Raw genomic sequence first — 14,309 nt, forward strand, 5'->3', positions numbered from 1 at the left:
TGGACTTGATGCTGAAGAGCTTTTGAGGAAGACATTTTGGTACATTGTCGTTTTTGACATTTTTTTGTGCCTTGTAATGATTTCAATAAAATATGATATATGTAATTCCATGCAAGAGTCTCTTACTGTCTATGTTTGCTGCATGTTGATATAAAGTCCATGCTTTTGGTTGCAGTCCTTAGATGGCAATGTCTGCCTGAAGATCTTCCCAAGGGTAATTTCCAGCATGATTGACAGCTAACAGTCTCTAACCAGGATAAAGCCATTAAAGGCTCCCTTCAAGTGCTATTGGAAATACTGAAAACAAAGTTTAAATGTACACAAATTACCAAATAAGACCATTAGACTTATGGTCTTTTTAGCATTTCTGAGATTTGGTAAATTTGTAAGGAGGAAGGCCACATATAACACTTTTGCAGCACATGCAAACCTTTGGTGTCCTTGTGACATAGATTATCTCTTCAGTTCAGCCACAAAAGTGAAAGCAGTTGCTTAAAAACACACTATTGTCATTTTTGCTGCTAGTTTAAAACCCATAGTTTTCTATACAGTTTATATTGAGGCATCTTACACTTTAATATATTTGGGGGGGTTGTTTTTGTTTTTAGATAAAATTGGATTGGGTTTACAGGTTTTTGCCTTAAAGTAGATTAACGTGCGTTTCCTTTATTAGATTGGGTCTCAATATAAACTCTTACTTGGCTATTTTATCTAAAAAAGATTTCTCTATTGAATGTGTACACACACAACTTACCATGATATACATCAATACCCTGATAAAATTACCTGTTATTACTGCACCACAAAGATTTTTCATCCTTATTACCCACTGCTACACTGTGTGATTATATACTTTTTTTATAAATTATATACTTGCAAATTTTGAAGGTGTGAACCCAAGATACCCCAAAAACTCAGTACACAAGAAAATAGTTGTCACTGTGATAAAGTTGATACCAATTTCAACTACCTGTAGAGTAAATCTATTACATTTGACTTTCCTACACTACATTCATGTACACTATAACATTGCATATGCATTTTTGCATAATGTGCAGATTGTAGTACAGTAATTTGCTTTGTGCCTAGGCTAAAGAACGTACAAGTGAGATGAACAGACATAAAGCATTATGTGTGGGAAGCCTGGGAAACTTATAGATGGTCTCATTAACAAGGCAAGATTCAAAGCGTAAAACAGTGTAATGGGATACTACTGACTGAATGTGATTGTTGCCCTCGATACCTTCTGTTTCTGTACCGTGAAACCTTCATTAGACTTCACACCAACCATAGACTTGATGAGTAATAGTTTGATGAGTCATAGTCACTCTATGTTGGGAAAAAAATTATTTTTATTTCCTGAAATCACATGCCCAAAATACAACAGTTATAAAAATTTTACGAGATGCTGTTTCACGGTTTTCAGCTGTCCAGCACTACACAAAAGATCAGAACTAAAATGGACAGGTAACGACAACAATACATTATTATTTAAAAACTTATGGTTGACATTTTCTGTTGGACTGACTGAAGTGACAACAAATTAAAACCTAAAACACATGTCATTCTGATTTGTCGTAGTAATCCATGTGGGTGTGTGAATTCCCGATAAAGCCCAGCAAAATGAGAAATGCATTTTATCACCAGAAGCTGGCCAACTCATTAATGTCTTGTGTTGTTAAATATGACTGTATCCTAGTAGTTAATGTATATTTAATGCAAATATTTTAATTAGCCCATCCCCTCACCATCCATGTAATCTCAAGTTTATTGTGTTTAGTGCCGATGTTTGCAAGGGTTGGCCTACACACTACTCCCACACTACTTCTTTATATAATTATAGTCCAACAGGACACATTTTGTCTTTCTTATTTAAGTTTTCCTATTTGTATTTCTCTTAATAAAAAAATAAGAAAATAACAAAATAGATACTACTTTATTAGCAAAGCACTAGTGAAGGTCGCCGGCTTTGTCTGAATGAAATAGGTTATTGATTTTATAAAATAGTATTCCTATATTGCACAGCAGAAGCTTCAAAAAGATAGCCCATTACTGTTATCAATTATCATGTGGGACCATCAAAAGGCAGTGAATTAATACTGTAACTGAGTCACACTACTAAATAATAGCATATTGTTTTGATATACTGTAGTATGTTGTTTAATGTGGATACATTACGTAATGCTCTAAATTTAATCTGAGCATACGGCAGGTCTGTGTTTGGGGTTTGATTTTGTGTGTGCGTGTGTTTGTGTGTGTGTGTGTCCTTATTGGTGCTTTGAGATGCATAGCCATTGAGGCCATAATTTAGTCCATTATGTCCTCTGGTTTGCAGTTGTAGCCCCGGGCCTCTGGCACTGAACGTTGTGTCATTTGCTACCAACTGGGTTTTTGATGAGAGTGTGTGACCTAGACGCCTCATTCCTCACCACTGTCTCATTCCCTTTATTTACATCTGTCTTTAGCATTCTAATTACTCTCTTTATTGCTTTAGCCTGGAGGAATCTGTTATACTGCAGAAAAAAGGGACTAAGGACACTGCAGTTTTAACCAGTAATAAAGCAGCATAACTCCCATAACCCATAGGCAAAGATTGGGCCTGTGAGGGTCTCCTGTTATGGGCCGTGGGCAAGACAACTACGGAAAAATGGTTTATATACAGGGGTCCATTTGCTTTTCTGGTGTGTGAATCTCTAAACTATTTGTTTTCACTTGAAAGTCATACATGGACAAAAGTGAATTGGTTTTCCTGACAACAGGCAGTTTTATAGTTGTTTGGGGTTGTAATCATAAGAAGCAGAGTAAGTAAAGCTTTAATTAGATGTAGACAGTTAATAGTTTTAATTATATATATATATATATATATATTTGTTATTTATCATTTAAAATGCATTTTCCCACATTAAAATGGTAATGTTTGTTTCTAAATCAAAGCAAGCATGATGCGCACACACAGTCCATCAACTATTCTATTTTCTTTTGACAATGTCAATGCAAAAAAACTTTTTAATGTTCTGTCCCTTCCCACTGAATTTTATAAAATAGAATCAAGAGCAGGCACAGCAGTCTTTAATGAGCTCTCAACTTTAAAGACTTGAAGGATATTAACAAGCTGCTTGACAAATGGTGCTTAGAAGCACATTAAAGACGCAGCTAATGGTGCGCATAATGACGGCTAATTTTCGATCAGATATAAATTAGAGCCCCCAACAGTTATTTGCCTTAAGGACTTTATGTAAATGATTCTGTTCTGTATAAACTGAAAACTGAGAGAGTGAGTGAATGAGGGAGAGAGAGAAAGAGAGAGAAAGGCTAGCACTCCTTGTGGGTATGATTAATAGATCTGCAACAGAGCACGGCTGTCAAAGCTCAATGAACACACATCCACTAGACGGCTCTACCACCTTCTCATTAAGGTCCAATCTCTTTGAGTTCTACAACATACTTAGTCGGAACACCAAAACAGCCTCTGAGAACAAGGAAATCTAAACCTCGATGGTTTGTGAAAAGATCAGGTGAAAAGGCAACGACCTGGCTGTTCATAAACATCTATACCCATCCAGTGATGTTTAATATTTGATAGCTGAAGGCACTTTGATGCCATTACTTTACTCTTTGAGTCACAATACGTGTAGTTAAGTGACTGAATTAAATGATGAACACATTTAGTTAATAGCTTCTATAGTCATAGACATTATTAAGAACCGACAGCTTCACATCCATCCTTCTGGTGTCCAAGGTCCTGATGTATGTCCGTGTTCATTTCTGTTGTATGCAGAATGAAGAGCATACATAGCTAATGCAATATGTTATGGTGTTGATTGAGGTGCATGATAAAAACTGTTTTCTTGAATCTACAAAACATGGCAGTTCTTAAAATTAAAATTTGTACAAGTTCTTTACAAAACCACAAAGAATTTATAGAAATGTTGCCAAATGTAGTGGTAATGTGGTGATGTTTTTTGAAACAATTCTAATTACCCTCATACCTGTCCTGCCTTATCCTATTTTTACTAATCAGTTTAAAAGTAACCAGTCGTGTTTCTCACTATGTTTGAAGCATGGTGTGATTTATATATCTCATATTTCAGATGGTTTGATTTTTTATATGTATATATATATATATATATATATATATAGAGAGAGAGAGAGAGAGAGAGAGAGAGAGAGAAAATCACACCATGCTTCAAACATATAGCAAAGCCGAGAAACAAAACGATAGCTTTTTTTTTTGCCATTTACTGAAGGGGAAAATAACTGAATTACAGGTGACCCTTAAGACAAATGTAATATTTTTTGCTGTTTAGTAGTGAATGCTCTTTATTAATCAACACACTGTTCTGAAATAGGAGATTTACAAGACATAAATTATTTTCTGCTTTACTTCTTAAATTCAATTTTATGAACATTTCCCTCTCACTATGTTATTTATTGTATTATTTGGGATCATCTTACAATTCTGCATCTGGTTTTCAAAATATTTTTTGCCAGGGTACAGTAAGCATAGAAGGGGCAAAAGCTTTATTCAATTATGCAAACACTTTTGAACTCAAGAACTTTTTTCACGTTCACCTGAGAAGTACTGAGATGTAATCTGGCTTAATTCTTTTCACGGGGAGTTCCATTACTGTAGTTTTATATGTCTAAACAACTTATGAGCACTAGCACCAAATAACAGATGCATAGAATAGAAAAAAATATAATATCACCAACACTGGTTTCTTCTTGCCTTTTGTGTCAGTGCAATACGATTTTATGTGGTGTTCATTACAGCCTCTATCTGTAAGAAAAGGTAATGCAAAACATTTTCGAAAGAAGGGAAAGATGTCCACCTTTTTTTTCACGTAATAAAGGAATAATTTTCACTAGAATTATACTTAATGGAATACAGTGGGGTGGCCTGTCCAGGGTCTAACCAACTTTTGCCCATAGACAGCTGGGATAGGCTCCTCCGTGACCCTGAACAAGAGGAGCGGTAACCGATAACAAAAGGATAGATTATTGGAATGCATTGGCTCTTAGGTCATAATTGGGTGAAATCTGTGGACTGTTCTTAATATTGTGTTGTTTATTATAATGCATATTAATAAATCCCCAGTTTAGTTTAAATGATGTCCTCCATGAATTAGTTGTATTGCAACACTCTAGCTAGGGTGTAGACAGTATTCCCCCTCCAGCATAATTATTTAAATATTAATTTACATTCATCTTCAAAAATATAATTCTTAAAATGGCATGAACTTTATGGCCAATAAAGAAAAATCTACAAAACCAAGTTCTAATGCTGTATCTTAACAACATTGAAAATGATGTGATGTTTCTATTAATAAAAAAATACATTTGACAGAGATGAAAAAAAAAGCTCTGGGGAAAAGATAGTAACTGGGTTTTGCACATAAATAAAATTTTGATGGCATCCACATGTCAGGGGTGACCATGGCCTCTGAGTACCCACCCTCTAATCACGCCCCTGAGCTATTTAGTTATGAAGGCCCTGAGCAACTCTAGTGGTGTTTAATTATAGTTTTTTTTAGTTTGTTAATTTAGTGTGGATATTTTTCCATTTCTTGCCATATCAAACTTTTATTTATACACTGTTATTATCTGCACTAGGTACAGATATATGGTTTGGATTTCTTGCCTTAAAAATCTGAATTAAAAAATAAATGCACTCATGTAGTTAAATTGTACTGTACTTAGGAGCTTATGTCTGAACATAATCCACTGTAACGTCAACATTTCTGTGTTTAGCTTTCAGAATATGGGTTATTTTATGATGGTCTTTCCTGGAGAACTACCACAATAGTTCTTGCCCAAAATGTTTTTTTAACCCTCGCATCCCAGAAAATACACAGCACTGTCCAACTCCTGCATAGTTTGATCTTGCTATAGAAAGGTGAGTCGCATTCAGACTTTCATTTTTGTAGTTCAGGCACCAGCGGCTTTCTCCTTTAGGCCTATTATATGATTAACAAAACACCAGACTGGCATGCAGTTTAATTAGCAGTTGAGTCTTCACCCAGCATAAAAGCCATCATTTAAAATGCTTTTCTTTGGTCAGATCAAAGACACAGCATTTAACCAGAAAGCACGTCCACCCCTTGTATCAACTCTTCTGTTTATGCGTGAGCAGCTGCAGAGGAGAGAGATGGGGCTGTTTCACTGGCAGCACAGTGTGGCTTTCCTTCCTTTGCGTGCCATGCTAGATCAAAAAGTATCCCACCAACCTCCTTCTAGCAATCCAGTGCTGCTCCATCGATTAGTTTCTGGAAAACACTTAACAAACTAATGACTATTGATGGCTGATTAATATTGCATCAACAACAACTGATTGGCGACACTATCAAATGGCGATTGCCGCTTCACATTGAAGCAGCCATCTGACGGGTGTTGCACAATGTTTTGGCGGTGCTAAAGAGCAAACGCATGATAAATAAAGGGTTATACGGTGTGTAGCGCGTTCGCTTTATGGCGCACAGTTCGTCTAATTTCGAGAGCAGTCGCGTCTTTGAAGGCAGACACTTGGCGTAAATGTACAGTTAAAATATGCTACTCTCAGGTCCCCAGGCGGGGCTCCGACAGTCCCTGGCTTCATTAATTTTTCATCGGTATCCCTGTGAAAGGGGGGAAATGTTCAGGGGAAAGAGAAAAATAAAACAGAGCGCGTAATTATAACAAAAGGAAACAGGGGCTGCCCTTTTCGTTTTGTGGAAAGCTCCCACAGTGTCTTTATGTGCATGTACGTTTCAATGTATGGAGCACATGCAGCAGCGTGTGAGCACATGCGCGTGTGGCCTTAAGGTAAACAGGTTGGTTCACATATTTATTGTATAAAAAGGCTTTCGATTTTCTTCATTGTGCTGTGTGTGTTTGTTTTCAATGCTGAGGCCACATTGATTCGCTATCAAAGAATCTAGATCAATTTTCTCCAAATATGTGAAAGTGAATGCAGACAGTAGCAGTCTGCTTGAGAAGCTATAGCTGCTTGCTTGTCTGTCTGTCCAACTGTGTGTGTGTGTTTGTGTGCGTGTGCGCGCAGAGCTCCGGCTTGTCAAGCAGCAGCGATGCTCACTGCATAAAGTTAATTTCAATTCCCGATGAGACCCTCACTCGGCAGCCCTCCCTGACCAGCGGTAATTAACAGGGATAGCTAATGACTACTTAACTCGCTCTTCATAATTATCTGGTTTTCATAATTCGATGTGTAATTTAATAATTCGCTCTTATTAACGTATTAAGTGAATGACTCATTTAGGGGAAATTAGAAGCACTCACCAGGAGCATCTTTTAATTGATGAACCATCATCTGTCTCATTAATAAGGGTCGTTTTGATACTCTTCATTTATCATGGATGGCGGCTGAACATGAAATGTAAGGGTTATTTTCGTGTTAACAATTTATTCTGTTTGATAAATACCGAAGAATCTATGGGTACATTTTAATAAAGGTCTGTAAAAGAGAAAAAAAAAACATTTCTTTTGGAAATTAAGATTATTTTATCACATTACATAAAAAAACAGAAGGTGTGTAAGAAGATTTGTGTTATCAGAAAGGTATAAATACATTTGACCCAACATTTGAAAGGTAAAAAAACTATCTTTTTTGTATTTATTGTAAAATAATTGTTCTTACTCCTGTTAGCGTAAAATGTACTATTATAATCATTTTTGCAATTATCCAAAAATAATGCATGCAGATGTATTCCAGATGCTGTAAATAATCAGTGTAAAGGTGGAGGACAGGTTTCAGAGATGCTAATGTGTAGCTCGTGGAGCCTCTTAGGTATCTGTCCATGGTGCTGAAACGCTTGCTCAGCGCTCAGCCAGTCAGTCAGCCCTGAAGCCCAAAACAGCAGCTCTGCTATGGACATGACATTTAAAATGCCCCCTCTCTCTCTCTCTCTCTCTCTCTCTCCCTCTTTTGTACTTTCCTCCACCACCGCCTCCTCTTATCTAACCATAACTCCAAACCAAAGGTTTTGCTTCAAAGCCATGTGTGCACGAACGAAGCATGTTTGAGTGTGTATTTAAATAGAGACGGGCACGTTGGCAGGCGAGCTGTTTTTCTGGCGGGTTGACATCTGGTAAGTCTGCGCTCCAGGGACTCATCCAGCTCTCCATAGACCCCCTGATTAGACTCTAATAGAATATTAGCATTTGCTCTCAGGTAAGGCAACAGTGAGCTGCATAAGCAGGCAGCACGTCAGTGGAGAAGCCACGTGTGTCTTTAACATTGATGGGATGGAGTGAAAAGGGGGCTCCTGTAAGGCCTGCTTTATGATGAGGCCCGGAGGACTACGGTGAGATGAGGAGTTAAAGGCAAAAAAGCAATTTCTAATTGCACTTTACATTTTAGTCAGTCATCTCTTACCCAGACGGGTAGGAAAACGGATTGGGGAGAAGGTGTAAGGTTTCTGGTGGTATCTCACTTATGAGCACTCGAACGAGGCTCATGGCTCTTTCCAAAGCAAACCTGACACGTTTTGGTAACGGCAGAGTCGCATTACCTTAGGAAAATGCCAATAACTGTAGACAAACAAGGCTAAAGAATCCACAAAATATCTTCTTAAAAGCTGTGCAGCCCACAGCTAAACCGTTTCCCTCCTCCTCATCAATAAATAAATAGATGCATAAATAAAAGAATATTATGTCTAGATAAGCCACATCTCTCAGTGTAGTCATGGAAAACGTCTGAATAAATGTTAAAGTTTGTTCTTTAATGAAACACATATTGCAGTTCAGTAATTAAATAAATTAAAATTACATGGATGTAATAAATTAATAGAATAATTTAACCAGGAACCAAAAGCAACATACATTACAGAAATAAGTTACCTCAGCTAAAACAGCAATACAGCAAAAACCTGTACGGATATATTTATGTGCATCGACTGGTTCCAATGAAATATTTACATTGTACACTTATACTTCCATGAAGCTGCTTCTTTTCTCTTCAAGAAAAAACATTACTTAAACAATGTGATTTTTAACAAGCAACGACTTCATAATGATGCGCGTATATTTATACAAATAAACAGCAGAAAACATAGATAAAATAATTTAAAAAGAGAATACTATCTCATATATATATCGATTGTACAATCTCAAACGTTAGAAATCGTAAATTAAAATTTGTGACTGTATATTTTACAGTCGGTTCCCTTTAAACCAGAACAACACGCTTAACTTGCTGTCAGAATTTGATTTTCTCAAGCAAAACGAGGAGGGGGGAATCCCAATAAATATATAATGAAGTAAACATGACCTCACTCAATAAATAGTTCATAACATACCGGCCCACGCTGGATTGTAAACTTATTGCAGCCGGCAAGAAAACATATATTTTTTTAAAATTGCAGTATCCTTACAAGTGAGTCACTATTTGGATCTTTGAGGCCTAATAATAAACAACCCTACATTAATCCATACCTGCAGGTATCTTAAAAATAGATCCCTGACTTTGATCACACATTGTAACAAAATAAGTGGAATTAATTACACATTCAGACACAACATTTCAGTGTGTGACAAGTAAATTATTAATTTACAGAGGGTTATTTGGCAGTAATCTAATATTAGCTTTCAAGACCAAGTAGTATGTTGTCCACGTAATTCCCCTCGTGGACTTTGAACAAATGTCAGCCTGCATCGTCATGAACTCAAAGGGAAAAATGCAGCTTATCTTATAAGCCAAAAATATAAACGCCAATAGTCACCAACCAAGTGCTTTGAATTAAACTGGCAGCGTTGGGGGTAATTAACAGTGCTGATTTCACTACAGTCTAACTATAGTCCTCATTTGAAATTAATCCTAAATAAAAAATGAAAGCAATGTAAATCATTCTGCGTTGACATTAAAATGTGAAGCATAGTGGAAACAGTGGTCTTACTTGCTTTGTCAAACGGTGCTTTACTTGACTCCACATCTCCTTCTCAGCGAGTGTGTGTGTTTGTGGGGTGCTGGGGGGTGGGGGTAGGGGGGTCAGTTTATCAGTCATTGTTCAGTTTTAGGAATTTTTCGAAGTTCAAAGCACAAAGTCATCGATGATTGAAAAGAAAAGGTGTGAGATAGGAAATATGATACAAATCGTCTTTAAACAGTTCCAAGTCTTTTGGTGGGTGGTGGTTTAAAGCGGTTCTAGACGCATGCAGAATATTTCATTCGTTTCTGTTTCTGTCGTTGGTTGCAAAACCAGACCCGCACCACATTCTTTTTGAGGTCCAGCTTTTCTGCGATTGCTGCGATTTTCTCCGAGGAAGGACGTGGTTGAATGGCAAAATAGGCCTCCAGTGATCTCTTCTCCGGTGCGGCTATCGACGTGCGCTTCCTCTTTTTCTCCGCGCCGTTGAACAACTCGGGTTTATTAAGTTTCTCCCTGTGCGACTTTTCGGCTTCTTCTAGCCACGCTTGCAGGATGGGCTTCAAAGCGATCATGTTGTTGTGAGAGAGCGTGAGGGACTCGAATCGGCAGATGGTGCTTTGGCTGAGGGAGCCCACCCCAGGAATCTTCAGGCTGGCTAAAGCTGACCCTACATCCGCCTGGGTAACTCCGAGTTTGATCCGTCTCTGCTTAAACCTCTCTGCGAAGGCTTCCAGGTCCCTTGGATCGGCGTCCACGTCGTTCATGCCCATGTGCGGTGGTAGCCCGTGGGCATGAGCCATGTTGATGGCTGCGTGGTGCATGTGGTTCATGCCCGCCATGTGGGCAGGGTGCGCAGGCGTGGAAACCACAGAGCCATCCGGTCCAGCCATGGCTCCTAGTGCCAGTCCCGGGGTGATGTGGTCCAGCAGGTCCCCCTCCAGTGCCTGGTGAGGCTGGTGGTGGTGGTGATGGTGGTGGTGATGGTGGTGACCAGCCAGGGCGGACGGATGAGAAATAGGCACCGAGGAGGAGGAAGAGGAAGACGAAGTGCAGGGGAGAGTGTTCATGTTGTGGTAGGTTGCGTCCGGTTTGAAGGGACTGTGATGTGGAGGGTGGTGGTGGCTCTTGGTCTGCGAGACTATATCCACCGCCGCTAGAGCTTCAGCCCGGGCCAACAAACTCTCATCCAAGCCTCCGAATATATTGCTCTGCAATTGCAAATAGAATGCACACATAACTGTCAGCAGGGAATTCTCCCTCCACTCCTCGGTTTAAAACATTTCCAGAATGTGAAAAAAAGAAACCCTAAAAAGGAGCACACAAAACAAGACACATGCAACATCCCAGGTCATAAAAATTAATACGAAAGGCAAAGCCGACTGAATACATAAGTTGAGCAGAGGAAAAAAAATATGGAGGTGTTGGGTGATTTGCTGTGCAGACATGAAAAAAACATCAAGCAAAAAAAGTGGGCTGTCAAAATGTGCCTTTAAGCAGTGATTATGCAGAATACGTACCGGTGGGGTTGGGAGACAGGCTCGGCGCATTGCCTCCGAGCTGCTGCTGCTGCTGATGATGGTGCTGCTGTGTCGGGAGGACGAGCAGGAGGAGGAAGGTGCATTGGAAGTCAAAGTGGAGGACGAGGAGGAATGCAACGAGTACTTGGGTTCGGGCAAGCTGGCGTGGGCCATATCGAAAGGCTGCTTGCTGTTCAGAGACATCATCATCATATTTGCGGGCGTCCAAGCCTCAGCAAGTTCCTTTTAATAAGTTAAGACTCCGCCTCCTCGGTCGGGAGTTGAAGTCCAATTGCTTGCAGGAATCTCAAGTCACTGTCGAATAAAGTGCAGGCTGAAGACGATCGTCCAACACTGAAGTTATCACATCTATTTATTATAACTGGTGGAGGTGTGAAGGTGTCTTCGGTAAATGAGATATCGCAGGAACCAACAAGCCATGCAACTGAGCGCAGCGGTGACACCTTTTCCTTTGTGGACTTGTGGCGCGATTGTTCAAAAATAAGCTTTGTCTTTTTTCTCCTTCAACTGTCTCCACTTTGTATCATGTTTTTTTGTTTGTTAGTTTTGCCTTGGATTTTTTTGTTTATGCTGGACTCCTCGTAGATGACGCCCGGGAAAAAATGTAAAAAAAAAAAAAATGTAAAAAGTTTTTCTCCGTCTCTTAGGATTTCCAAAATACTTCACATTTCAAGCTGTTGCCGCTTTCCTTGACCTGTTTGTTTTTTGGTCAGAAGTTGCCGTCTTGAAAGTGGCCGTAAGTGAGAAGTAATGGCGGTGACAGTCTCTCTACTGCGCCTCTTCGACTACGTTGAATGCTGCGGGGACCCGAACTGCCTCTGCTCTGAGGCGAAGGGCAGACTGAGTCTCTCTCCGCCTCTCTCTCTCTCTCCTCTCTCTCTCTCTCTCTCCCACTCACACACGCACACTCACACACACACATTCTCTCTCTCTACAGCTCTCAGTCTCTCAGCCTCTCATATACACACTCCTTTCAGCTGTACCTGAAAAACCCCTTCATGATTTATTATTCTTCATTAGCCACACCACCACCACCACCGCCGCCGCCGCCGCTGGGGACTCTGCGCATGGGCAGTCCACGACCAGGCATTTTTTTCATTACTCTACTTTTTTACCACCAACACAGTGTCTTAGAAAGTTCTGAGTTTTTTTTTATTCCGAATTATTGCACCTTAAAATAATTTATAATTTAATATTGTTACCGGGATTTGATACAGAAAGGTGATCGAGCCCAGGGAGGACCATGGACAGCTCCACTCCACCTTCTTAGGTCAAAATGGATCAAAGTTATTATTGTAAAGTCAAAAATATATTACTGTGAATTTAATATGGAACATAAGGTAAAAAAGTAAAAAATATAAATTAAACCGCAACTGTTGAAATTATAAAACGTATATGTAAAATTAAAGTAGCGGGAAGGTTACATATCATTACGTGTACTTTTTTTGTCTTTTCTTGCTATAATCTTAATCTGGAAAAACCTTAGCAAAATAGACATTTGTAAACTGTAAAATAAATTATTACATTTTGTTGGAGTTTTTCATGCAAATATGATACTAACTAAGCGCTTTAAATAAATGACGATAAAAGTGGAGTGGTTTAAAATAATTAGCAGTATTTAATTGCAAATCCATATCCTTGTCATAGCAGGCTATTATCTTATCTCTCCTCTAATTAAGCCACATCATCGGCAACGTAATTAAAACATTCAATCACGTTGTAATTAACAAGTAGTGTCTCATTTGTTTAATATTGTCACGTCTATAGGAAGACATAATAGTCACACTGTAAGAACGTCCCTGGAGAGTAGAAAGTGTGGACAACAATGGATTTTCCTCTTTTCTTGAGAGGCTCAAATTTTCAAAACACTCCTTTCTCAGTGCGCACACATACAGTCACGCGCATACACGCACACACAGACACATGCAGGGAGATGTGACAGATAATGGAGCAGGTGTGAAGGAATGATCGGTGATTTTGACAGCGGAATTATCCCTTAATCTCCCTTAATATGTTAATAATAGGTTTTCCACAGAAATTCACGCCGTTACTCTGATTATTTAAGGGAAGTCTCACCCTAATTATAGGCTACACCTCGCCGACCTGGTATGTGGCCACAGCCTGTACAGCGTTTCAATAAAAGTCTGAAAGCTTTTTAATCGAGGCTACAGATGTAACAGCGGCGTTAACCTGGCAGCAGTCGGGCTCTTCTATATGGCGGGTCTTTGTAAACGTCTTCCTTTTTATTTATTTAATTTTTTTTTTGGTGCATATAGACATTAAGTGTGCCCCCGCGGCTACGACAAAAAGCCTGTTGGTGTTGGTGCACAGCAGTTTTACATTGCAAGAGACCCTTCCAGCTGCAGAAATATGTTGCCTCCCCAGCGGGACAACACGCGCTGCGGGAGCCACCTCCAGACATCAGGAGACAGAGATCAGGCTCAGGAGACATCAAGGAGCAATCAGTGTCTGCTCACATATAACGACAGACTGATTTATGATGAAACTTTAAAGAAATCATTTATATTTCACCACCTCTAAATCGGTGTATGAAATTTTCATCCACAATGAAACACACAAAAAAGTATATCTTAAGTCAAATAAATCAGCCTGAGCTGCTCCCATGCAATTGACTTTGAAGTACATTTTTACCATTTTGGTGAGTGTGTTCACCTACCTAAGACTTTTCCTTCTTATGCCAACAGCTTTCTCACGTTTGAGGGAGGACAGTATGTCAGGCTTTTAAAGAAATGATCTTTGAAGGGTCTATCATGGCAAATGGGGGCACAATTAAGCATCAGTATCAAATAATTTAGTAGGGATCACAAAGCCCTTTGGGGTATATAGAGTATGTTTTTAAATAATTTATAATGTAGTTTTCTTTTTGTAATGTTTAATCTGTATTTTT

The 14,309-nt window shown here is 39.1% G+C and overlaps 1 protein-coding gene across 2 annotated transcripts; it reads right to left on the bottom strand.

The window, feature by feature from the left end:
• Positions 1 to 8,696: 8,696 nt before the first annotated feature.
• pou4f2 (POU class 4 homeobox 2) lies at positions 8,697 to 12,197 on the bottom strand. 2 transcript variants are annotated; one of them, XM_067499328.1, is made up of 2 exons: positions 11,381 to 12,197; positions 8,697 to 11,071 (listed from the first exon to the last, which is right to left on the bottom strand). In XM_067499328.1, exons 1-2 carry the CDS (start codon positions 11,591 to 11,593, stop codon positions 10,139 to 10,141), a joined length of 1,146 nt encoding a protein of 381 aa, XP_067355429.1. In that variant the 5' UTR covers positions 11,594 to 12,197; the 3' UTR covers positions 8,697 to 10,138. The 2 variants fall into 2 exon arrangements, with proteins under 2 accessions (XP_067355429.1, XP_067355430.1); XM_067499329.1 differs by having other exon boundaries at positions 8,697 to 11,168; positions 11,381 to 11,514.
• Positions 12,198 to 14,309: the final 2,112 nt, after the last annotated feature.

The sequence above is a fragment of the Channa argus genome, chromosome 3 (genome assembly GCF_033026475.1).
Source record: "Channa argus isolate prfri chromosome 3, Channa argus male v1.0, whole genome shotgun sequence".
In the NCBI taxonomy this organism is placed as follows: Eukaryota; Metazoa; Chordata; class Actinopteri; order Anabantiformes; family Channidae; genus Channa; species Channa argus.